At 41.1% G+C, this 23755-nt stretch overlaps 1 protein-coding gene across 1 annotated transcript in view; it reads right to left on the bottom strand.

Moving 5' to 3' along the window:
• Nucleotides 1-2005: 2005 nt before the first annotated feature.
• The window catches only part of EDEM2 (ER degradation enhancing alpha-mannosidase like protein 2), a 28982-nt gene continuing 7232 nt past the window's right edge, over nucleotides 2006-23755 (bottom strand). The window contains exons 5-11 of the mRNA XM_072800714.1: nucleotides 18629-18754; nucleotides 15912-16123; nucleotides 14020-14161; nucleotides 12614-12738; nucleotides 7499-7643; nucleotides 4428-4549; nucleotides 2006-2564 (exon numbers count right to left, since the gene is read on the bottom strand). Coding sequence (XP_072656815.1) covers nucleotides 2067-2564; nucleotides 4428-4549; nucleotides 7499-7643; nucleotides 12614-12738; nucleotides 14020-14161; nucleotides 15912-16123; nucleotides 18629-18754 — 1370 coding nt within the window. The 3' untranslated portion in view covers nucleotides 2006-2066. The remainder of the gene's footprint in view (nucleotides 2565-4427; nucleotides 4550-7498; nucleotides 7644-12613; nucleotides 12739-14019; nucleotides 14162-15911; nucleotides 16124-18628; nucleotides 18755-23755) is intronic.

Genomic DNA, 23755 nt, shown 5'->3' on the forward strand with positions numbered 1-23755 from the left:
AAAAAACATATGAAAACAAGCTCCACATCATGTGTTATCAGGCAAATGCAAACTAGAACAAAGAGATACTACCACATACCAATCAGAATCAAATTCAAATGAATTTGAATTCAATCAAATTCAAAATACTAACAATGCCAAATTCTGGTATGAATGTGGAGAAACAGAAATGCTGTCATACATTACTGGAGGGACTGCAAAATGGCACAGCCCCTTTGGAAGAGAGTCTGGTGGTTTCTTACAAAACTAAACATACTCTTACCATATGATCCAACAGTTATGTTCCTTGATAATTATCTACAGGGGTTGAAAATTTACATCCATGCAAAACCTGCACACAGACGTTTACAGCAGCTTATTCATAATTTGCCAAACCTTGGAAGCATCCAGGATGCTTCAGTAGGTGAATGGTTTAATAAACTGGTACATCCAGACAATGTTCTAAAAAGAAACAAGCTATCAAACCACTAAGAGACATGGAAGAAACCTAAATGCATATTACTAAGTGAAAGAAGCCAATCTGAAAAGGCTACATACTACTACAGGATATTTTGGAAAAGGCAAAACTACGGAGACAGTAAAAAGATCAGTGGTTGCGAGGAGTTGGGGGGAGAAAGGAGTGAATAGGGAAAAAGCACAGAGAAAATTAGGGCTGGGAATCTACTCTGTATACTATAATGGTGAATACATGTCATTACACATTTGTCAAAACCCAGGAATGTTACACCACCAAGAGTGAACTTTAAGGTAAACTATGGACTCTGGATGATAATGATGTGCCAGTGCGGGATCATTGATTGTAACAATTTTCCATTCTGGTAGGAGATGTCCGTAATGGGGGAGGCTATGCAGGCATGGGGGCAATGGGTACATAGGAAATCTCTATACATTCTGCTTAAGACTGATGTGAGCCTATAACTTCTAAAACATAAAGTTTGCTAAAAATTAATAAATTCAGTTCCTCACTCATAGAGCCACATTTCTAGAGTTCAACAGGCACACGAAGTGCCTACTCTATGGGATAGTACAATAATTCTAATTGTTCTTTTAGAACATTCCATCATCCCAGAAAAGTCTGTGGGAGAGCCCTCCTCTGTATCTTGATTGTGGTCGTGATTATATGGGTGTCTAAGTTTGCCAAAACATGAAAATGTATGAACTGGGTGCAATCTATTATATGTAAATTATGTCTCAACAAAACTCATTTTTTAAAAAATAAGAGAACACCTATAGACCAGAAGAAAATTCAAAAATGGATCATCTGATTGCAAATACATGTATCCTGTTTGGATCCTGATCCAAACAAACTGTAAAACAATAAAAAAATTGAACATAGAGACTCAGAGATTATTAAGAAACAATTGTTGATTTTTATGGTGTGTTTTGGAGGTTCATTCTGAAATACTTATGGATAAGATGGTCTAGCGTGGATTAGGGGTTATTCTGTTCTCCACACTTGTTTATTGTCAATTTTTCATAATTAAATGTTTGAAAACTCACTTCTACAGAGGCCATCCTTGCCTACCCTAACGGAGACTACCTCTCCCCATTATTTTCTAGCATATATCCTATTATATTTATGGCACTTGCCACAATGTGATTTTACACTATCTACTAATTTATTTCTCTCTGCTAGAATTTAGTTTTCCCAAGAATAAAAACCTCGCCTCCTCCACACTGGATGCCTGTGCTGGCGCGAGGGCTGGTGAGTGTGTACAAGACTGGTTCTTGCTAAAGGGCAGAAACACCAGCTGGGGTAAGAGTATGATAAACACATTCATAACAAGGCCCTCCCCCAAAATACTGGAAGAGGGGAGCCTTGAAAGGAAGAGAGATCCAACCATCAACCCCTGGTATCTGTTGAGTGGACTGACTTTGGGTTTAGCTGTTTCTCCACCTGTATGAGAAAAAGAAATTAGATTCACAATTTTTTTTTTAAAGCCATGAATCTTTTCTTTAACAAAATCTCTTGAGACAATCTGATATGTAAAATAAAAAGACACAATTGTCAAAAGCAGATTTATTGTCATAGTTCAAACACAAAAGAAAAAAAAATCGTCCAGTGGTTATGAGGAGTCCAGGAAAACCTGTCCCAGTAATGCCAACTTGGAAGTAAAGGGCTGACTCGGGCAGCTGAGCAGCGGGACCTTCTGCTTGGCAGGCTTCTCCCTCATCTGGTCTTGGCTTTCAGGTGAGGAGAACGTGCCTGCCCCTGTTGGAGGTTGCCATGGCCCCGAGCTCATCGTTTTTTTCTGAAACCTCGACCTGTTCCGCTTGAGAGAGTAGAATTCCCTCATCAAGTCTTCCACTTCCCACTGCTCTTCCTTCAGCCTCTGGCAGCAGTGCAGAGCTGCGGGGTCAATGGGGTGTGCCTCTGTGTTGAAGATGTAACCCCCTGCGCCCAGGATGCACTCCCCATAGGGGGTTATCACCGTATCGAAGGTGGAGCCGTTATTGTGGATGAAGTTGGTGGGGTCAAACAGAAGGTAGAGGTATTTCACAGTCTCGGCCAGGAAGAAAGACTCCATGCGGTTGTCCAGTTTGTGGTCTCGCAGATCTTTGATCTGCCGCGAGGAAGAGGGAAGCGAGTCAGAACCAGCATCACCCAGGAAGGGGAGGGCCAGGGGGCTGCGTTAGGAACTCCTGCCCTGCTACTGAGCAGCTGAGCACCAACCCCAGGGCTTGGAACCCTAAAGTACAGTCACAGACTAAGTCTCAGCTATCACTCCTCCAGTGAAAACCCTCTGCGGACATCCTACTTAATGCAGACTAAAAATCAAAGTCCTTACAGGTCCTCGTGGCCTGTCCCTTGCTCTCTCTCTGCCCTCTTCCATGCTCTCTCCCTTGTTCTGGAGAGTCCAGCCAATGGCCTTGCTGTTCCCTCGTTGGTAAGCCTGCGCACTCCCACCCCAGGTGCTCCACGTTGCTTGTTCTTTGGGCCTGGAGCACTCTGTCCTTCAGACAGCTTGCTCCCTCACTGCTTTGAGGTCTCTGCTCAGATACTATCTCATCACAGGGTCCTCCCTAACCTCCCGAGGCCACATGACAATTTCTCTCCCCTTTATCCTACCTTTGTTGTGACATACACAGATGTGTTCATCCCCTTTAATGACATTGTAAAAAATGTAGCATCATTTACTTCACTACTCCCCCTTGATGGGCATTGAGGTGGTTACCAAGTTTTTGCCACTGTAACAACTAATTAGAAGTCTTTATGAAGAAAAATTCATGTTAAGTTTATAGTCATGGATGAATAAGTTTACTTCTTACACTTATTTTCTCATCTCAGAATTAGAAATACATGCTCTTAAAATGAATACTCAGTGGACATCTATTTTTCACCAAAAAAATGGAACTAAAATATGGACTTGATGTACCAAGAGTGATTATTTGTCAAAGGCTAAGGAGTCTGACGCCTATTCCCATCATTTTCCTTGGAAGAGCTCCAGAGGGCTTTCATTTTCATGGAAATAAGTCAAATGTTCTTACGAAGTCCCCAGTGGACTTATCCACTTTGGCTTTTCACAAAATACAACATATTAGACACTAAAACATATCATTGCTTTATTTTTCCTCTACATAAGTAGGACTTTTCTTTAAATAGATGTATATATATTCTACTTACAGAATATAACCACTTTATAAAATTTTGAAAAAGGATTTTTTTTTTTGGCGGGGGGGGACCTGTTTTTAATCCCATACCCTAAAAATCTTCTAAACACTTTTTGGTGAATTTTCTTCCAGACAATTTTCTTACACATCTGGTTTTTACATGTCTGTAATGGTGATTTATTTATAGCTTGCCTGCTTGGGTCCCTCTAAGGATGTGACATGGCTCTTATCCTTGACCCTCTCAATCCCTTTTCCACAGAGCAGCCAGAGTGATCTTTCTAAAACACAAGGCAGATCATGTCACTGCTCTGCAGTCAATCCTACCAAGGCTTCTCATTTTCAGCAGAACAAAATGCAATACCTATATGATTTACCCCTTGCCTCCCTCTGGGACTTCTCTTTTCCTTTCCCTCCTTGCTCACTCCACTCCAACCATACTGGCCTTCTTTCTGTCTCTCAGATACATGTTCGTTGTTTTTCCTACTAAATTGTCAGCTCAGGGGCTTGGTCTTTTTCATTGCTCGGACCCTTGGTCTAGCATAGTACCTGGCGAACAAAAGACATTCAGTAAGCATCTGTGAAACTACTAGGACTATTTCATTAAGGACCTCCAGGTTTGAATATACAGCTATGGGACTCTGTTTCCCTTCCAGAATTCAACTTATAGGCCTTTCCACAAAACTTTTCACAAAATTTACCCTTGTCAAATAAAGTCATGTGTACATCTCAGAGGTCCCTTCAGTACTAACATTCCAGAGGCTCTTTAGCAGCAGGGGGAGACATTTCTCAGCTCTTGGGCCCACGGAAACACTTACTGTAGCAAATCCACACTCCACCTTGCTGATTTTTTCAATGGATTCCACAGCATCTCTTCCGAGTTCTAAGAGGGTGGGATCCCCCGTGGCACGGTAGAGGTACATTGCGCTCTCAATGAGTTCTGTAAAGTCCGAGGCAGACCCTTCTCATCCAGGAGCTGAGCAGGGAAGGCCCACTTTGGGCAGTGAGAGACTCCTCCCCTCCATACCTTATCCACCAGGCCCCAACAAGGAGGAATATGGGACAGCTTCCTCAATGCTGAGTTTCCAGAGCCAATATCCCCAAAGCCTGAAGCTTAGTGGAGATCAGCATTAAAACTGTCTATAGACTCCCATCCTAATGGAGAGAGAGGCAGTCAGGTTCTGGGACAGGGAGGTAGCAAAGGCTACTCCCTGTCTCCCAATATTTGTGCCCCCCTTCTTCCTTAGTAACAGAATCCTTAACTATAGCCAAGCACACAACTGTTCAGACTGACAACTCTTCCCAGCAGCCAGGTGTGGGATTAAGGTCCCTGACACCATAAAGAGCCATATACGGCCAGAGGTGAAGGAAAAATAAATGTCTATCTTTTTTCTTTAAAAGATTTTATTTATTTATTTGAGAGAGAAAGAGAGAGAAGGAGAGAGCATGCATAAGCAGAAGGGAGGGGGAGAGGGAAAGGGAGAAACAGACTCCTCCTTAAACAGGGAGCCCTGCATAAGGCTTGATCCCAGGACTCCGGGATCATGACCTGAGTCAAAGGCAGACACTTAACTGACTGAGCCACCCAGGCGCCCATAATGTCTGTCTTAATTAAGCTACTACTCACTTTCTGTCACTCACAGCCTAACCTAATTCTAAAACTTAAGAGTAAGAGCCTGTCATTATGAGGCCCTTTCTGAGATGGGATGGACAAAAAGACGGTTAAGATATTCAAGAGTCAATCTTCAATCTAACAAAGAAAGAGCCACCCGTTCACTGGGCCTGGAACACAGTGATAGCCCTGTTCAATTCTACAACCACAATTGGAATCTGGCATTCAGACATGGGGCCCACTTTCGGATGAATATTAGCCAACAGGAGTCTATCTGCTGAGAAAGTTTATTCTGGAGAAAAGAAAACAGAAAGATGTGTTAATTGCTTTCAAATATCTGAAGAGCTAGTATGGAAAAGAAAGATATAACTTCCAGAGTGGCCTAACTGGGGGGAGGGTACAGCTCAACAGACTTTTCTATTTCTTCATCTGTCTTTCTCAGAGAGGAGAGAACGTTTCCCTCCCTAGACCAATCTTTCCTCCCAATCTCCTCCCCTGCTTCCTCCTGGACCTCGATCAGCACTTTTCTCCTGTTGATTTATTACTGCAAACTCCATTTCTTACTTTTGGAAAAAAAGATCTATGGCTGTCTCCCAGTTCTCTCCAAGCTTTCTCTCCCTTTATCTCATGGGTCTCTGGACAATTGCTAATTTAACTGCTCATATTCAAAGATACAGATTGGGGCACATTTACTGATAAGTGAACACTGTGTATGTTCAAAGAAAGAAAAGAGTCCTCCGGGGAAGCCTCCTGTTCTGCTGCTAGCACCTGGCTGGCTCAGTGCACCCAGGGCTAGCCATCTTGTTTTCTCTTCCTCAGATATGGGCCTATGTCTGCTGCCATTGCATTAATTTCTTGTATATCAGCCAACTCTCTAGAACAGGGTGGCAGCCCAAGGCTTAGATTTGGACTTAGGTGGGGAGGTAAAGGCCCTCAGAGACCTTTGGCCAAGTACTGTGCCTCAATACTGCTGATCAGATACACATACCAGAGCGAGCATACAGAGGAGGACACTGGCCAATCACTATTTCTGTGGGGTAGGAAGGATGACTGGACTAAGGCATTACTGGATTCCTGGCTGTGCTGCCTTACTTTCCACTGATGCCCTCCTGCCAGCCTATCCTGCAAATGGAACAGGGTGCTCTGGAAGCAGTGAGCTCCCTGTCACTGGTGCTAAGTGAACAAGAGCAGATAACTGCTTGCCAGGGCAATGACAGGGGAATTGCAATTAGAAGGCCTCTCAGGTTCCTTCTAACTCTGAGAATGTACAAGCCTACATCCCACATTTAGTCCCAAACCGTCTTCATTTTATCTATTGGTAATACTGGGTATGGCACCTCTGAGAGTTTTCTCTTAGAAGAAAAAGCTGTGAGAATAAATGCATGAGAAATACTGAGAACAGTAGCCTTGAGGAATCAAAGTGACTAACACTCTTTGTAGCTGCTGTTTTATTTCCTCTTCTGATCCCCCTCCAAAACTCCCAGGACAATCTCTTGAGCTAGAGGAGGAAGGAAGTGGGGTAGAGGAGGGCAGAATGTGCAGAAGGCGCCAGAAGGCCTGTCCCACAGCTCAGAGGCATTCAGGTGGGAAGGGGGGAAGAGTCCAACAATAGGAATGTAACCCATTTCAGAGTGGGGGATGACTATGTGTGCTGACTAAGCTTCCTTCCTCTGCTCCCCATCCCCTTCCCCTTCTCCTTGCAGTGTTTACCTTCCCTGCAGTGAATCAGAGGGTCAGAGCTGGAAGGGAACTTTAAGACAGTTATCAAATGTGGAATACCTTCCTTCTCTGTGCTTTGATTTCTGAGCTGCACTTGGGGAGGTGGATGAGACCAGATGATTCATTCCTAAGGCCTATTTCCGAGTTCTAAAACTCTGTACCCCAGAAGCCTAACTCACCTGACCCAGTGACTTAGGAAGTTTGTCTACATTTCTGAAATTCTGATGGCAAGAACCCAAAAGGAGTCAACCTGGCTCTTCCTTTTGCACTCAGTTGCCCGAGTTTGAAGGAGCCTAAGATTTAGTTAAGAGGCCCAGGTTCCCGTCCTACCTCCTATACTTAGTCTTGGACAAGCCAGTTCAACCCACCAGGGTTCAGTTTCCTTATCTGAAAATATATGGATAAATAAAATCATCCAGAGCCACTGAAAGCATCAGATGGGGAAAAGCATTAGCTTGTGAACACTTGTAATTTATGGAGCCTCACAGACACATGAGGGTTTGGGGTTCCAAGAACCAGAGACTGCAGGTGCTGTGATGGGCCAGAGATGTGGCTTACCTGGCCGAAGAGGGTAGCCCTCTCGCTTCTCTACTGTGTATCCCTGAGGAATGTTGTAGAATTCTGGGAGCCCCCCAAACTGCTTCCATACAGTGTAGTAGTTGAGGAAGGTCCTCATAGCATTGTCAATGTCCCCAATGAGGCTCTGGAGGACAGAAGTGGTTGTCAAGCAGGCAGCTACCAGGCATAAAAACCCACATACAAAAAAAACTCCACCTACCAAACCCCACATACAATTCAGGGAAGAGACAGCAAAGGCTTTGGCATCACAAAAGCCTGCGATCAAACTGAGTCAGCCATTTATTCATTGTGCGGCCTTGCGCCAGACACTTACCTTCTCTGAACCTCATCTCTCCGATGCAAAACACAAAGCATCTAAGTTACTGTGAGGGGCAGAGTTTAGTTTGTATTCAAAGTCTCTGCTCAGTCAAGACCGGCTACTAAACCAGTAAACAGGTAAATCAGCTATCTGGTTCAAAATTTTAAGAATAGGAAAAAGGTTGATTTTACTAAGTCTCACTCCTACCCTATATCCTGAATCAATTTGTATTTGTAAACAGAAATATGTATGAGACTACATTATTTTCCCCACATAAAAAATAGTTTATTAAATATGTGGTTCTATACTTTCTTTTATGCATTAAACAGTAGATTTTGATTTTTCCATGTAAGTGCATAAAAAGCTCCCCCTCCTATTTATACAGTTGCACCGTATTCCACTGCTTGGACCACAATTTAACTAGTTCCTTAGTAACAGCCAGCTGGATGGGTTCTGATGTTTTGCTATTTGTTAGATCAATAGTGTAGTAAATAACGTTGTACACATGTCACCTCAGATATGTGCAAAATTTACCTGTTAGACAAATGTCCAGAATTAGGATTGCTGGGTTGGAAAGTATACGCATTTGTCATTTTACCAGCTGTTGCTAAACAGCTATTAATAGTAACATAAGCTTGCAGAGAAATAGCTGACCTTTTTGACATCTCCTTCAGGTGCCTCGTGGATAGGACACACTTAACATTTCCCAAACAAAGCTCTTGGCTCCCTCACTTTCCCACAAAGTTGCCTCCCTAGTGTCACCTCACCCTTCTTTGTAAATGGCACTTAGCAAATGGTGGTCATCTTTGACTGCTCCCTTCCCCCACCCCCATCCGTTCCATCAGCAACTCCTGTCAATTCCATTTCTAAAACAGCAAGATTTCTCTCTCTGTACCTCCAGCACCATTACTTGGTCTGGTCACCAGCATCTCATGTTAGGATCATCCCCACAGTCTTCTAGCTGCTCTAACCACTCGTCATCCCTCCTGTCCCTCTCCAGTGTACTCTCCCTGATGCAGCCAGAGTGACTGCCTTACTACATACTCCAGACCTCAGGGCTTCTCAGGGGCTTCCCTCCTTTAGACTGCAGCCATACCACTCTTCTCTGTTTCTGAGAAACACCCAAATCTTTCCTGTCTCAGGACCTTCACACATGACATTTCCTCTGTCTGGAACATAATCCCCCATCTCTGATTTGTGAGATACCAGCTTTGGTATCACACTTCTGAGAGGTCTTCCCAAGTTAAGTCCCCATCCAACACTCTTTTTCAGCCTCTCATTTGGTATCCTTCAGGGCAACTTATTATTTTATGCATTTGTATGCATTTGTCTGCTTAATTTTTTCTTTTGTGTTTCATTCTATAAACTGCACAAGGGCAGGGCCTGGAATACAGCAGGCATTCAAATATTTGTTGAATAAATGAAGAACAAATTGCACATATCAGAGCCTCCTTTCTTCATCTATAAAGCAATGTTCACCTGAGTGTGTTGTGATAATTGTGTGTAAAGTGCCTAGCACCTAAATTATTCTCTGATAAATATTTATCACCTCTATGTGCCAGCCAGACTACAAGGCACTGGCTAGATGTGCAATAAACTTAGTTATATGTGTGTATATATATTTTTTTTTCTAAGGATTTTATTTATTTATTTGACACAGAGAGAAAGCACAAGTAGGGGACGGGAGAGGGAGAGGGAGAAGCAGGCTCCTCGCTGAGCAGGGAGCCCAACGCGGGGCTTGGGCTTGATCCCAGGACTCTGGGTTCATGACCTGAGCCAAAGGCAGATGTTCAACTGACTGAGTCACCCAGGTGCCCCTATTTGTGTTATACTCTCACAGAGAATGAATCCATGATCCCTGGTCAAGTCAGGAAAAAGTACCACACCAATGGAGATGAAACACTTGCTAATCACACCCTCTCTTTTATTTTCTTAATTTTCATTTTAGGAAATTTGAATAATAAAGGTATAAAAAAGTCACCTAAACCTCACCACACAGATAACATAGTTTTGATATCTATCTTTCCAATTTGTATTCTATTCAGTGATATAAGTATTTTTTTTAAAACATACAGGAATGAGAAGACAATCTCTTTCTTAATCTTACAGTATCAGCCATTTATATTTTTGTCTTATATTCCTTGATGTACAAAACCAAACTCTTTGTCTTCTTCTATTCCTTAATGTACAAACTCTATACAGTTGTAATCAGTTTACACATAATGTCTTCATGTGTATTTTTGTTATTGTTAAATCTACTTGAAGAATCAAACTTAAAAAAAATAAGTATCATTTCTAATTTCTCACTATGGTTCAATGGTATGTTTCATTCACTCATATTTTCTTAATTCTTATTCACTACCTCTTCAGGCATTTGGATCATTTCTAGGTTTTCTTTGTCAAGAACTTTGCTGCTAGGAATATCTGTATACATGACACATCTTTCCCTCTTGAATTATTTTCTTGGGGAACATGCACAGACATGGAATTTCACAGGGTCAAAGGGTGTGATCAATGATATGTCTGAGTTGTACAAAGTTTCCCAAGAGTAATGTAGTCACAAATAGTTTCAAGGCAATAGATTTCCAGATCCTCTACTTTCCTGAACTGGATCTGCCTGAAAAAAAATGCTTGTAACACAAAGGCAAGCTATCTATTTTCATGGTTTCTTTCACAGTTATCCTTCTGCCATTTTATTGCCTGCAAAGTGTACCCACCAGCAATCTCTAACCTTCCTGTGGAACATTGTTCTGGGGAATAAGGACTTCCTGAGCACCTAACTAGGTTACATTTAAATTAACTACATTTAGGTGTAGTTATTGGAAAAAAGGAATGACTCTAACCACTGCATAATAAATTCTTTTGCATATCAGATGGTTTCTAATACTATGCCTTCAAAAAACTGGAAGAGGAACTGGACAAATTGCCAGCAAAGGGATCATTACAAATGATTTCTGATAACAGATTACAAGATTTTCATTACATAAAGAATGAACTGTATGTATAGTATTGCCATTTTTGTAGGTCAAAGAGTGGAATACTGGCAGTTTTATACAGTTCAATCTATTAAGTCAATGATTATAAAGAACCAAATGATGGGTACCTGGATAGCTTAGTCGGTTAAGTGTCCAACTCTTGATTTTGGCTCAGGTCATGACATGGAACCCCGCCAGCTCCACATTAGGCATGGAGCCTGCTTAAGATTCTCTCTCCCTCTCCCTACTCCCTTCCCTCTCCTTTCCTCATGCTCTTAAAAAAAAAAAAATGTAATGACACTGTAATAATCAAAATCTACTTATTTATGTGCATAAGTCTCCTCAGCACCGACATCTAAAAAATCAAAACAAGAATAAAACTTTTGATACATAACCATGTCCCATTTTAGCAATATGTATTATTCACACACAAATATACAAACAACTTAAAAATAAAAAAGTTCTCCAAATCTCATTAAGAAATGTATTTCTGATTAAATTGCCTTTGTGTTTCTTATTTATTGAAAACTATAAGCTATTAATGTTGCTTTAATCATTTACATACTAATGATAACCAAGAAGAAAACAAATTTAATACTCAGAGCATACGGTCACAGGAAAATTTAAAGTTATTTTAAATTTCTAGGTACACAGGAATTTTATTACACAGACATAAGAGGGTGTCCATAAAATTTATCCAGCAAAAAATATAACAATTAGGATAAAATCCTATTGGAGGAGGAGAATGAAAATATGAGTTTGAGGAGAAAAAGGAATGGTATACAACTATTTAAACTCATAAGATTAAAAACACATAAGGGACTCCATAGTTCTTCAATTCTTTTAGTGGGCACTCAACCAATAAAACTTGAATATCTTAGAAGAGCTGGACCAATATTTAAATATTGTCAACAAGTTTTCTCTGAGCCTATTTCCCCATCTGTAAGATAAGTAGGCTGGCTAAAAATACACAATGTAGGACTAGTTACATGAATTGCAGTATATCAATTTAATGGAATATATGCATCTGTTAAAAAAGTAAAACTGACCTATATGTATCAATAAAGAATGATCTCTAAGACATATTTAGTGAAAAAGTACATGACATATTCCTATCTACATAAAGAAAAAAATGTAGATATAAATATGCATATGTTTATGCACATGGATTTCTAGAAAATATACAGAAAAATGGTAATAGGAGCTGGACTGGGGGGGGTGTCTCAGGATGGGGGCCCAAGATTTATTTTTTACTGTATTCCTTTGTGTGCTTTTAAAATTTACCACCATCTATACGATATTACCTTTTCTTAAAATAAAAAAAAAAGAAACTGGCTTATAAAAATATTGTGGTATACATAGGGGGCTGGTTAGATGGGCTCCAAGATCCCGCCCTCCCAGCTGTGACTCCATCTCATCATGTAATGGAAAACAATAATGACAGCCTGCAGAGTGGCCCCAGCTGCTTTCAGGCCCTTTCTCAGGCCTACTGTCAAGAATGAGGAGATTTGACAGAAATGTCCAGTGGACAAACAGTTGTTGCCAATGGATGTTACTGCCCAGCCTTGAAAGACACTTTCTAGTTTATTTTAACTGGTATCACATTTCACAGCAAACTGGAAGCTCAGTTCCTGACACCTTAAAGCTCCCTTTGGAAAATTCAGCTTGGCAGAATCTTAAGTCTGTCTGATTCACTCTGTCTCTCTTTTGTCTCCAACCCAAGTACTCAAGCAATTGAAATACCTTATTTGACTTATATATCAGAATGAGCCTGCTTTGTCAGTTCCAGAGAAGAATGTCCACCCCTCTGATCATTCCTACCTGAAGACCAGGCCAGTAGGCCTCTAGGGACTGGAAGACTGGCATGGACACAGTTCCCTTGTACATCTGCACCCACAGGTACCAGTCATCGAAGCGAGTGTAATTCCGAATGGCTTTGTTATATTCTGTAGAGGAGATGCAATAAGACACATCAGTGATTATAGAGACGAAAGGCAGGTCTTGACAAGAGAAACACGGACTTAAACTTTTGAAAGACCATATGACGGTGTAGCTTCAAAGAGACTAGGAAGAAACAAGGCACAGAAGAAGGGGCATGGGTTCTAGAGCCAAACTTCCAGACTCAAATTCCAACTCCAGCTTTACCACTTGCTAGCTGTGACCTTGGGTAAGGTTTTCCTTTTTAAGCCTCAGTCTTATTATCTCTAAAGTGGGGAAAGTAATGGTATACACCTCATGGGATTATTCACTCATCCATTCACTCAACAATATTCACTGCACATCTGCTAGGGACAAGGTACCTAGAGGGTGGCAAACAAGACAAAATGTAGGTCCCAGGGCACTTCCATTCAAGTGGGAACTTGGACTTATACCTCTCCCTAGATTATAAATCCATGAAGGCCAAGACTTTGTTTTGTTCACTGCAGAGTCCTTAACACTAGGATAGTGCATAACAAACATGCACAATAAATTATCATCTAAGTGAAGTACCAAATACACATGCAAATAAATAAGACAATCTCAAACAGTGTTGTAAGGATTAAATAAAATAGTCCATGTTTGGCACTTGGCATGGCACTTGACATATCAACATACTCAATAAACATCTGCTGAATAAATGCATGGTATCTATAATAATAACTATTATTAAGTACCCAGAAATTCCTCAATTTCATTACTGTTAGTGTCCAAGGGCCTGAAGGGTAAAATGCTTTTATTCAATAGACATTAATCAACTACCTACTTCATGCAAAGCACTATGGGAAGAATAAAATGAATAAGGCATGGACACTGTATTCAGTAGGAAGAGCTGTTAACTGTGGATGTTAGCTGACTGCACAAAAGGTGCAGAGGCCCTAAATTCTAAGGAGGGATCAAGCTACTTTGTGGTCAAGGTGACAATTCTACTGGGTGAATAAAATTCGGAGACATGAAGACAGGAAAAGAGGTTTTCTAGGCAAAGGAAACACATGTGCAATGGCCAGGAAATAAGAAATACAGGGCCACACACAGAGAGCACAGCATAGTTCATTTGGTTATTGCAGGAAGGCCTTAAGAGGTATAATGAACATCAAGTAGGCAGTGCAAGTCCATGCTGGCTCTGAATGAAGACTGAGGTACTCAGAACTGATTCTGTAGGCACTTGGGAGCAATTGAAAGTTTATAAATAAACCACATGTCAATGAGAAAAAGTCTTGGCAAAAGCCTCCTTACCCCACCCTTTTTACCTAGGAACATGGCCATGAGTTTCTTATCCTGAAGCAAAATGGCTCCTTTCACCAGGTACTCAAAGTAGGAGTCCACACCAGCCCCGATGCCTGAGTCCTGTGCCACCCACTTTCCGGTGAGTACATCAATATGGTTGCCAACCTGGGAGGGAGAAGGAGAGAGATCGAGAGAGAGAGAGAGAGTCCGAAAAGAGGGCTCAAGACCAAATAGGCATCTCCTCATACCCCTGACTAGCCAGTCAAATACAAGGCAGGCACCCTAGTGCTCAAGGGAGACAGGTAAGCTATCGGGTGTGGGGTTGGGAGGCCACAAATTCTCATCAGTATCAGTCACTGATTGAGAACTGCTCCAAGTAGCATTAAGTCCTAGAACTTCCAGCTTAAGGCAAGCAGAGCAGGCTCCAGATACCAGAGAAGGCCCAGAGGGAAAGAGACACTGTCAGAAGACAGGCCAGTGAAATGGTAAGGGCTGAGAAAATATGGAGTCTACTGCGGTTCCAGTGAGAAAAATCTACTTGTGTTAGACCTACCAAGGGAGTTACTATAGGTCTCCAGAGTGGTATCTTATTGAGAGATTTTCAAGGATTCCTCATACAGGTTTTACTCTTCAAGCTTAGAAGCAGACTTGCATAAAATGTGTCCCTGCCTGAATCACTTTCAGACAACTCAGTCTTTCCAAGTCATAATGACTCACCAAAGGAACTATTAATACATCAACATCATTGCTCCAGTAGCTGAGGATCAGAGAGGTTGAGTGACTTGTCCAAGGTCACACAGTTTCGATATAGCAAGGCCAGGGGTCAAATCCAATTCTGACTAAATCTAGTGCTATTTCCTGGACAGCTCTGGCTCAGTTATTGTTAGTTTCACTGTATTATCTGATTTAAGAGCTGAAACCAACCTTAGAGATCATCTGGCTCAAAGTGTGTTCAATTTCCATGGGATAATAGGTATTGGAGAAGAAAGGGAAACTCTGGGGTCAAATAAGTTTAGAAAATGTTGAGTCAAGCAAAGTTGAATAGATTTATTTACCACTGGATTTCATAACATTTAACCTATCCAAGTTCATTATGACTCTCCAAAAAAAGACACTACAGTTGACCCTTGCACAATAGACGGACTGGGATGCTGAGCCCCACACAGTCGAAAATCTGTAGATAACTTCTGACTGTCCAAAAACTTAATTACTAATAGCCTGTTCTTGAGTGCAAGCTTTATTGATGACATAAACAGTCAACACATATTTGTATGTTATATGTATTATGTAGTATATTCTTATAATAAAGTAAGCCAGAGAAAAGAAAATGTTATTATGAAGATCATATAGAAGAGAAAATATGTTTATAGTACTGCATTGTAAAAAATTTGTGTATAGTGAACCCATGCAGTTCAAAACCACATTTCTCAAGGGTCAACTGCAATATGCAGTATCCCTCAAACTTCATTGACTAGGAATTACTTTTTTAATAGAACAGCCAGCCATTCAACACCTCTCAGCATTAGGATTCTAAGAAACATAGTTTAACAAACATAAATAGTAAAAGTGAGGGCCAGATGGGCTGGTGATCTAAGGTTGCCATGTTGAGTCATGGGCATAAAGCATTTGACCCACTTCCTAGAAATCAGAGTAGCTCAAGGAATCAAACCTCACCAGAGCCCCCTTTCCCTGCTAGAGAATATGCTCTCTCTCATGCTTTCTTACCCTGCACCAAAACTTGAATTGGAGGCTTGGTTGACTTTCAGTGTCCTGCTGCTAAGTCCTGGACCACTGCTGAGGTCATCCTAAATATCCTTTGGCTGGACTGCAACTTCTTGCTAGGAGCCATGAGTCTTACAAGCAGGGGCTAAGGTGCCTGACTTGACTCAGACAGAAAGGGAGGCAGCCGACCTACCAGCCCAATATCCGACCGGCTCTCCCAGAGGCGCATGAGGGCCACTCTGGCCACATCTTCGAACACGGGGTCACCCGTGAGGCTGCTCAGGGTGGCAAATTCCACAATGAAGGTCCCGATGCCTGCTGTACAGGTGACAGGGGTTTCTCCTGGGTTCACACCATGAAGCAAGTTCACCGTTCCATATGGCATGCCAGTGGGGGTCTGAAATGCTGAATAATCACAAAATAATGACCCACACACAGGAGTAGGGATATAGGGATAGTTCAACACAGGCCCAAACCTGAGGCCTTAGCTAGCACTCTCTTCTTTATCTCCTAGGTGATCTGCTAGACACTGAGCCAGGAAAGGATAGATGCCATGACTATAGGTCCTTAGTGGCCAACTAACCCAGATGTTGTCAAGCACTGGTCAAAATGTGACCCTCGGGCTCCTGCCCATGATGAGGAGGAAAGCAGTGGGCTATGCTCTAGGATGCCACACCTAACATGTCCACTTTAGCTACAGAAGCTCCACTTTTATGTATTTTACATGATGCCTTCAGAGGCCAGGCAGGTAATAGTGTGAAGCACACAGGATTTAAGCCATAGGAAGTGGTGGGGCTTGTGGTACACCGAAGAGCATGCCCTGTTAGAAGCCATTCATACATGTGACTATTTTTAATTTGAGTTTTACTGAGATATCGCTGACATACAGCACAGCATGAATTTAAGGTGTACAGCATAAGGACCTGACTTACCTACATGGTGAGATGATGAACACGGTAAGTTAACACCCATCAACTCATATAGATAGAATGAGAAAAAAATTGTTTTTTTCCTTGTGATGGGAACTTTTAGGATCTACTCTCTCAGCAACTTTCAAATATATCATATAGCAGTGTTAGCCATGGTCATCACGTTGTATGTTACAGCCCCAGTACTTATTTATAACTGGAAGTTTGTGTCTTTGACCACCTTTGTCCAATCCCCCTCATATACTTTTCCAAACACAATTATGACCAAATGAAACTTATCTGCAGACTCTAAGCAGTCCCAAAAGAGGTAGTTTGAGATCCCTGCTTTAAATAGTTTAGGGGGTAAACTATTATAATATTTTTAAAGGATAAAAATCGCTAAACTACTGAAGTGGTCCAATCCCCAATTTATAGGTAGGAAAAGTCATGTCTGTAAGGAAGTGACTCAAAGGTCATACAGAGAGAGCCAAACAGAGCAAGGACGGGAATGCCTGCCACGCGCCCACTCTGTTATGCTCTGCCCATTCCACCCTGGTGCCTTCTGATTCAAGGCAAGGAATTATACAAATAGCCAGAGGCAGAGATTTCCTCTCTAGGCCAAAAGGTCAAATAACCCCAGAGCAGCCTGTGCGTCACCAAACTGTGAACAAAGTTATCAAAACTTCCAAGAACTGCAAGGTCCAGCCACTTGATTGTCAGTGACAAACTTGCTATGTGGCAGGCACAAGTGACAAGCAAGGAGAATACAAATCATAACCACAGGGCTTAAAGAAATATTTCAGAAAAGTCAGACAGTGTTAAAAGGACAGAGAGTGACAAAACTCTATTTCTTCACCTGAGTGGCAGACACACTGGGGCTTGCTCCATTATGTACTTTCTAATATGTATATTTCTCAATACAAAATGATTTTTAATAACCAAAAAAAAAAGAGGGGGGGAGGCAACCAAGCAGTGTGCTATACAGATGAATCACACAGGATATGATGTTTGTAAGGAGATACTCAGGCTATGAGCCGTAAGCCATGAGTGGATCTGAACCTGGCTCGCTCATTTTCCTCCACTCTCCTCCAGAAAAGGAGAACTGTGATGGCTGAGATGTTGGTAAAAGCTTCGGGTGAAGGGCACCTGGGTAGCTCAGTGGCTGCACGTGATCCCAGAGTCCTGGGATCGAGTCTCATATCAGGCTCCCTGTGGGTGGCCTGCTTCTCCCTCTGCCTGTGTCTCTGCCTTTCTCTCTGTGTCTCTCATGAATTAAAAAAAAAAAAAAAAGCCTAGGGTGATGTGTTTGGGTGTGAACAGCCCCAGAGTCTCCACCACGCCCTGAAGAGAATGCAGCATCCAGCTGATGCAGCTGAGCTCAGCTACTGCCCCACCAGACCCACTGAGGCTTGGCCTGCAGCCTTGGACACTGCTTAGCTACAAAACAAATCCCTTGCTTTTCAGTTGTGTTTGAGGTTCTCCAAAGCACTTTCTTCTTTCTGACCTCATTTTATGCCTCTCCAAAAGCCAATGTGCAAGGCAAACAGGAATCATGATTCCCCTTTTGATAGATAGGGAAATTGAACCAGGGAGAGAAGAGTGGCTTGGTCAAGACATGGGCTAGTCCAGAACAGGGGCTCCTAATAATGCACAGATTGAGGCTCTTCTCTGGAACCCTTTTATTCCAGCAGTGTGTGGGCCTGGGAGGATGCAAAATGGCTTATTCAAGTAAGATCAAGAGCCTTCCACTCACTAGGCTGGCCTTCAATGGCACCCTGCCAACAGTAATGAGGTCAGCTCATCCATCTTGGGCCAGGGTCCCAGCAAGCCTTCAAAATGCCCAGAACTCTCCTAATTTCTATGGTGGGTGGCCAGAGGTGGAAATAGCGAATGCTTGGCTAAGGAACAGCTGAAAATAACTCAGCACTGCCACTCTTGTCTCCAGCAAGAGAAGCAGAACCTACTAGACTTCCTTTCTCCCCTATGTCAGAGTGGGTTTTACCTGGGAGGAGTTTTCGGGCTGCCTCCTCTGCCATCCTCAGGAGAGGTCCAGAGCAGGGCCATCCGGCTTCCACTTCTACCCCAGCCTTCTTTGATAGCAAGTGGGCCGACAGAAGTCCTCCTACCACTACAGAGAGTACAAAACACAAGTGTCAGAGTCCCAAAGACCAGTCTCCCTGGTGTATATTAAACCTCCATACTCTGTTGGGTGGCTGCTGGGAAGGGGCCAGAGCCACCTAGTGAAAGAGTCCCTTAATCCCATATATTGGTACAGTGTTAAGTTTACAAAACTTTTTTCTCTTGGTGAGTCATGAGAACAATGGCTATCATTTGATTTTCATTCCTATTGTAAGCACTAGGTACTACTGTCCCCTCTTCAAGTGAAGATACTGAGGTTCAGAGATGCCAAGTGACTTGCCCTGGGTCATCTATCAAGTAGGTGGTAGAGCCAGGTCTGTCTGAGTCCAAAGCCCATGCTTACTCCACTTGGTCACCCAATCCCTCCAAGACCTGGGGGCTGGAGGGAAGAGTAGTTATTTTCTTCATTATATTAATGCATCTTTTTGAATATATGACACAATATTGAAAACTTATAAAAGACATAAATATTCTGTATCTGGAAACATGGCTATACAGGTATCCTGAAGGGTCCTCTCACTGAAAAAAACTGGTGACCTTGAGCCTCAGTTTCTCCTTCCTCCTGTCAGAGGGGGAATAAGAAACAAAGGCAGAACCGGCCTAAAGTGGAAAGTCTGATAAAAGATACCTCCATTAAGTTGGGATCTGAAAGAATCGTATAATCTGTGTAAGGAGGATTCAAAATAAACCCTATACACCTCCTCTGGCATATAGTAAGGAAAGTCACATGCCTCAAATCCTGATGACAAGTAAAAAGAAGGGGGAGAGGGGAGCAAATTTCCTTAAGAATTAGTAACTACAGGATGATACTAAGTTTTATGCCTGAATTCACATTGAGTAGTCTAGGAAAACTCAAACCTTTAGCATAAAGCAGTTTTTGGTAAGTAGTGCCTCTAGCCAAATGGCAAAAGTAAGCCAAAACTCTACCTGGAAGAACCCACCTTCAATCTAGACCCCAAAGGAGCCCAGAGATAAAGCCTGGGTAATGAGTGTACATTAAAATCTACATAAATCACAAAACATATGAAAAAAACAAAGCATTAGGAGTACAAACCAGCAAAAATGATAGCAGAACAAGACATCAATACATCAAATATTGGAACCATCAGACACAGATTACAAAATAATTATGTGGAAATGTAAAGAAATAAAAGACTTGGAATAGATGAGTCAGTAGCAAGAAATTATAAAAATGACCGAGCCTATTTATAAAAGAACCAAATGGAATTTCTAAAAGTGAAAAATATAATAACTGGAATTAAAAATTACATAGATAGGTTTAATAGCAAATAAGATATATCTGAAGAGAGTATTAGTGGATTTGAAGACAGAGTCCATAAACAATTACTCAAAATGCAATATAAAGAGACAAAATTATTTTTAAAATATACCAAAGAGATTTGAAGGATACAGTAAGAAGGTGCAACATCTATCTGGCAGGAGTTCTAAAAAGAGAAGAGGGAGAAAATGCGGGGGAGGCAATACTTAAAAAGAAAATAGCTATGAACTTTCAAAAACTAGTGAATGACACAGATTCTCAGATCCAGGAATCCCAAGAAGATAATAAAAATAAATCCACATCTGTGCATACCACAGTAAAACTGCAGAACACCAAGGGAAAAAAAAAGAGCTTAAGAGCAGAGTCTACATAATAATGATTGTTGAAACTGGGTGATGAGTATATCTAGTTTATTATATTATTTTCTCTATTTTTATATATTTTTGAAAACTTCCATAACGAAAAGATTTTAAAAGGAGGGGGCAGCAAGCATTCCATGCTCATGGATTGGAAGAATAAATATTGTGAAAATGTCTATGCTATCCAGGGAAATTTACATGTTCAATTAAATCCCTATCAAAATACCATGGACTTTCTTCACAGAGTTGAAACAAATAATCTTAAAATATGTATGGAATCAGAAAAGACCCCGAATAGCCAGAAGAATATTGAAAACGAAAACCAATGCTGGGGGCATTATAATGCCTGATTTCAAGCTGTATTACAAAGCTGTGATCAAAACAGTATGGTTGTGGCACAAAAACAGACACATAGATCAATGGAACAGAATAGAGAACCCAGAAATGGACCCTCAACTCTATGGTCAACTAATATTCAACAAAGAAGGAAAGAATATCCACTGGAAAAAGGACAGTCTCTTTAATAAATGGTGTTGGGAAAATTGGGAAGCCACATGCAAAAGAATGAAACTGGATCATTCTCTTACACTACACATAAAGATAACTCAAAATGGTTGAAAGATCTAAATGTGAGACAAGATTCCATCAAAATCCTAGAGGAGAACACAGGCAGCACCCTTTTTGAACTTGGCCACACCAACTTCTTGCAAGATACATCTACGAAGGCAAGGAAACAAAAACAAAAATGAACTATTGGGACTTAATCAAGATAAAAAGCTTCTGCACAGCAAACAAAAACAAAAACCAAAAACAATAAACAGTCAACAAAACTAAAAGACAACCTACAGAATGGGAGAAGATATTTGCAAATGACATATCAGATAAAGAGCTAGTATCCAAGATCTATAAAGAACTTATCAAACTCAACACCCAAGAAACAAACAATCCAGTCACGAAATGGGCAAAAGACATAAACAGACATTTCTCCAAAGAAGACATATACATAGCCAACAAGTACATAAAAAAATGCTCCACATCACTTGCCATCAGGGAAATACAGATTAAAACCGCAATGAGATACCAACTCACACCAGTGAGAATGGCTAAAATTAACAAGACAGGAAACAACAAATGTTGGAGATGATGTGGAGTAAGGGGAACCCTCTTGCACGGTTGGTAGAAATGTGAACTGGTATAGCCACTCTGGAAAACAGTGTGGAGGTTCCTCAAGAAGTTAAAAATAGAGCTACCCTATGACCCAGCAATTGCACTACTGGAGGATCCCTGGGTGGCGCAGCGGTTTGGCGCCTGCCTTTGGCCCAGGGCGCGATCCTGGAGACCCGGGATCGGATCCCGCATCGGGCTCCCGGTGCATGGAGCCTGCTTCTCCCTCTGCCTGTGTCTCTGCGCCTCTCTCTCTCTCTCTGTGACTATCATAAATAAATAAAAATTAAAAAAAAAAAAAAAAAAAAAAAAATTGCACTACTGGATATTTACCCCAAAGATACCGATGTAGTGAAACGCCGGGACACCTGCACCCCAACATTTGTGGTGGCAATGTCCAAAATAGTCAAACTGTGGAAGGAGCCAAGATGTCCTTCAACAAATGAATGGATAAAGAAGATGTGGTATATATATACAATGGAATATTACTCAGCCATCAGAAAAGATGAATACCCACTATTTGCTTTGACATGGATGGAACTGGAGGGTATTATGCTAAGTGAAATAAGTCAATTGGAGTAGGACAATCATCATGTGGTTTCATTCATACATGGAATATAAGAATTAGTGAAAGGTATTATAAGGGAAAGGAGGAGAACTGAGTGGGAAAAATTTGAGAGGGAGACAAAAAATGAAAGACTCCTAACTGTGGGAAACAAAGGGTTGTGGAAGGGGAGGTGGATGGCGGGTTGGGGTAACTGGGTGATAAACACTAAGGAGGCCACTTGATGGGATGAGCACTGGGTATTAGACTATATGTTGGTAAATTGAATTTAAATTTTAAAAAAGAGGAAAAAAACTGGTCATCTGCAAGATAGTAACAGTTAGATTGACAGATTACTTCTTAAAAATGACAACAAAATGAGAAGACAATGGAAAGATTTCTTTGGTGTGCTAAGAGAAAATCCCATCAACTTAGAATCATACAGACCCCAAAAAGACAGTGAGATAAAGACATTTCATACAAACAAATGCTGAGAAAATCTGCCAAGAGCACACCTGCACTAGAGGACATTCTAAAGAAAGTACTTCAGGTAGAAGGAAAGGGATCATAGATGTAAAGTCTGAGACACAGGAAGGAAAGATGGTCAAAGAAGTGGCAAATACATGAGTAAATCCAAAACCTCAACTGTATATAGAAAGCAATAATGTATGAAGGGCTTAAAACAAAAAACTAAAATACATAACTATAGCATACAGGTCAGTATATCCTCAGAACCAGATTTGGTATTATTCAGGACAATAAAGATTTTCATTAACTCTAAACTTTGTTATGTTTGTCAATTTTTCCAGGAAAACTACTTAAAAAGATAGATACTGAGCATAATTTCTACATTAATCAAAGAAAAATGGAATTAAAAAAATCAATCTGAAGAAGGTACCAAAAATGGAGAGTGAAAAAGAACACAGAGAAGATGGGACAAATAGCACAAAACAATACCACAGAAATGAATGCAAATACCTAATTATAATAAATGTAAATGGATTAAATACTTCAGTTAAAAGATTGTCAGAATGGATAGACAAATATAATATGCAATTTACAAAAGATTTATCTGATCATAAAAATACAGAAAGATTGGAAGCAGAAGAGTAGAAAAAGATCCTGGTCAAATGCCAACCAAAAGAAAGCTGGTATAATTTTATTCATATCAGCAACAAAGGTGTAAGGGAATCTTAACCCACAGATGATAAACTGGGCTCAGAAGCTGTGAAACACAGCACTGAGCAAAGCCTCAAACTCCGGTCTGATCCTAAAACCAGGATTTTATATCATGCTGTCCTTCTGCTCCCTAATCTTTGTAAAAATGTTATCACATATCTGCAATACAAGTTTCATTGCAAAACACATGCAGAATAAAGGAGAAAAATAGAACTTGGCCTCCAGAAGTGACAGTTTGTTAAGCCACTGGTGGTCTCAGGGTTCACTGAAAATAAGGGTTGTACTAGCTTCATAAGAGTCACTGGAAACCTGCTAAAAATATTGATGCTAGGACCCAACCCAGAAATCCCAACTCATTAGGTTTAGAGTGGAACCTAGACATTTCAACTTTTTAAAAGGTCACAAGTGGTTCTGATGGACAGCCAGCTTTGGAAAATAATGCCTGAGACTTGCACTGTGTAATGT

Source organism: Canis lupus, chromosome 26 (assembly GCF_048164855.1).
Source record: "Canis lupus baileyi chromosome 26, mCanLup2.hap1, whole genome shotgun sequence".
Taxonomy (NCBI): Eukaryota; Metazoa; Chordata; class Mammalia; order Carnivora; family Canidae; genus Canis; species Canis lupus.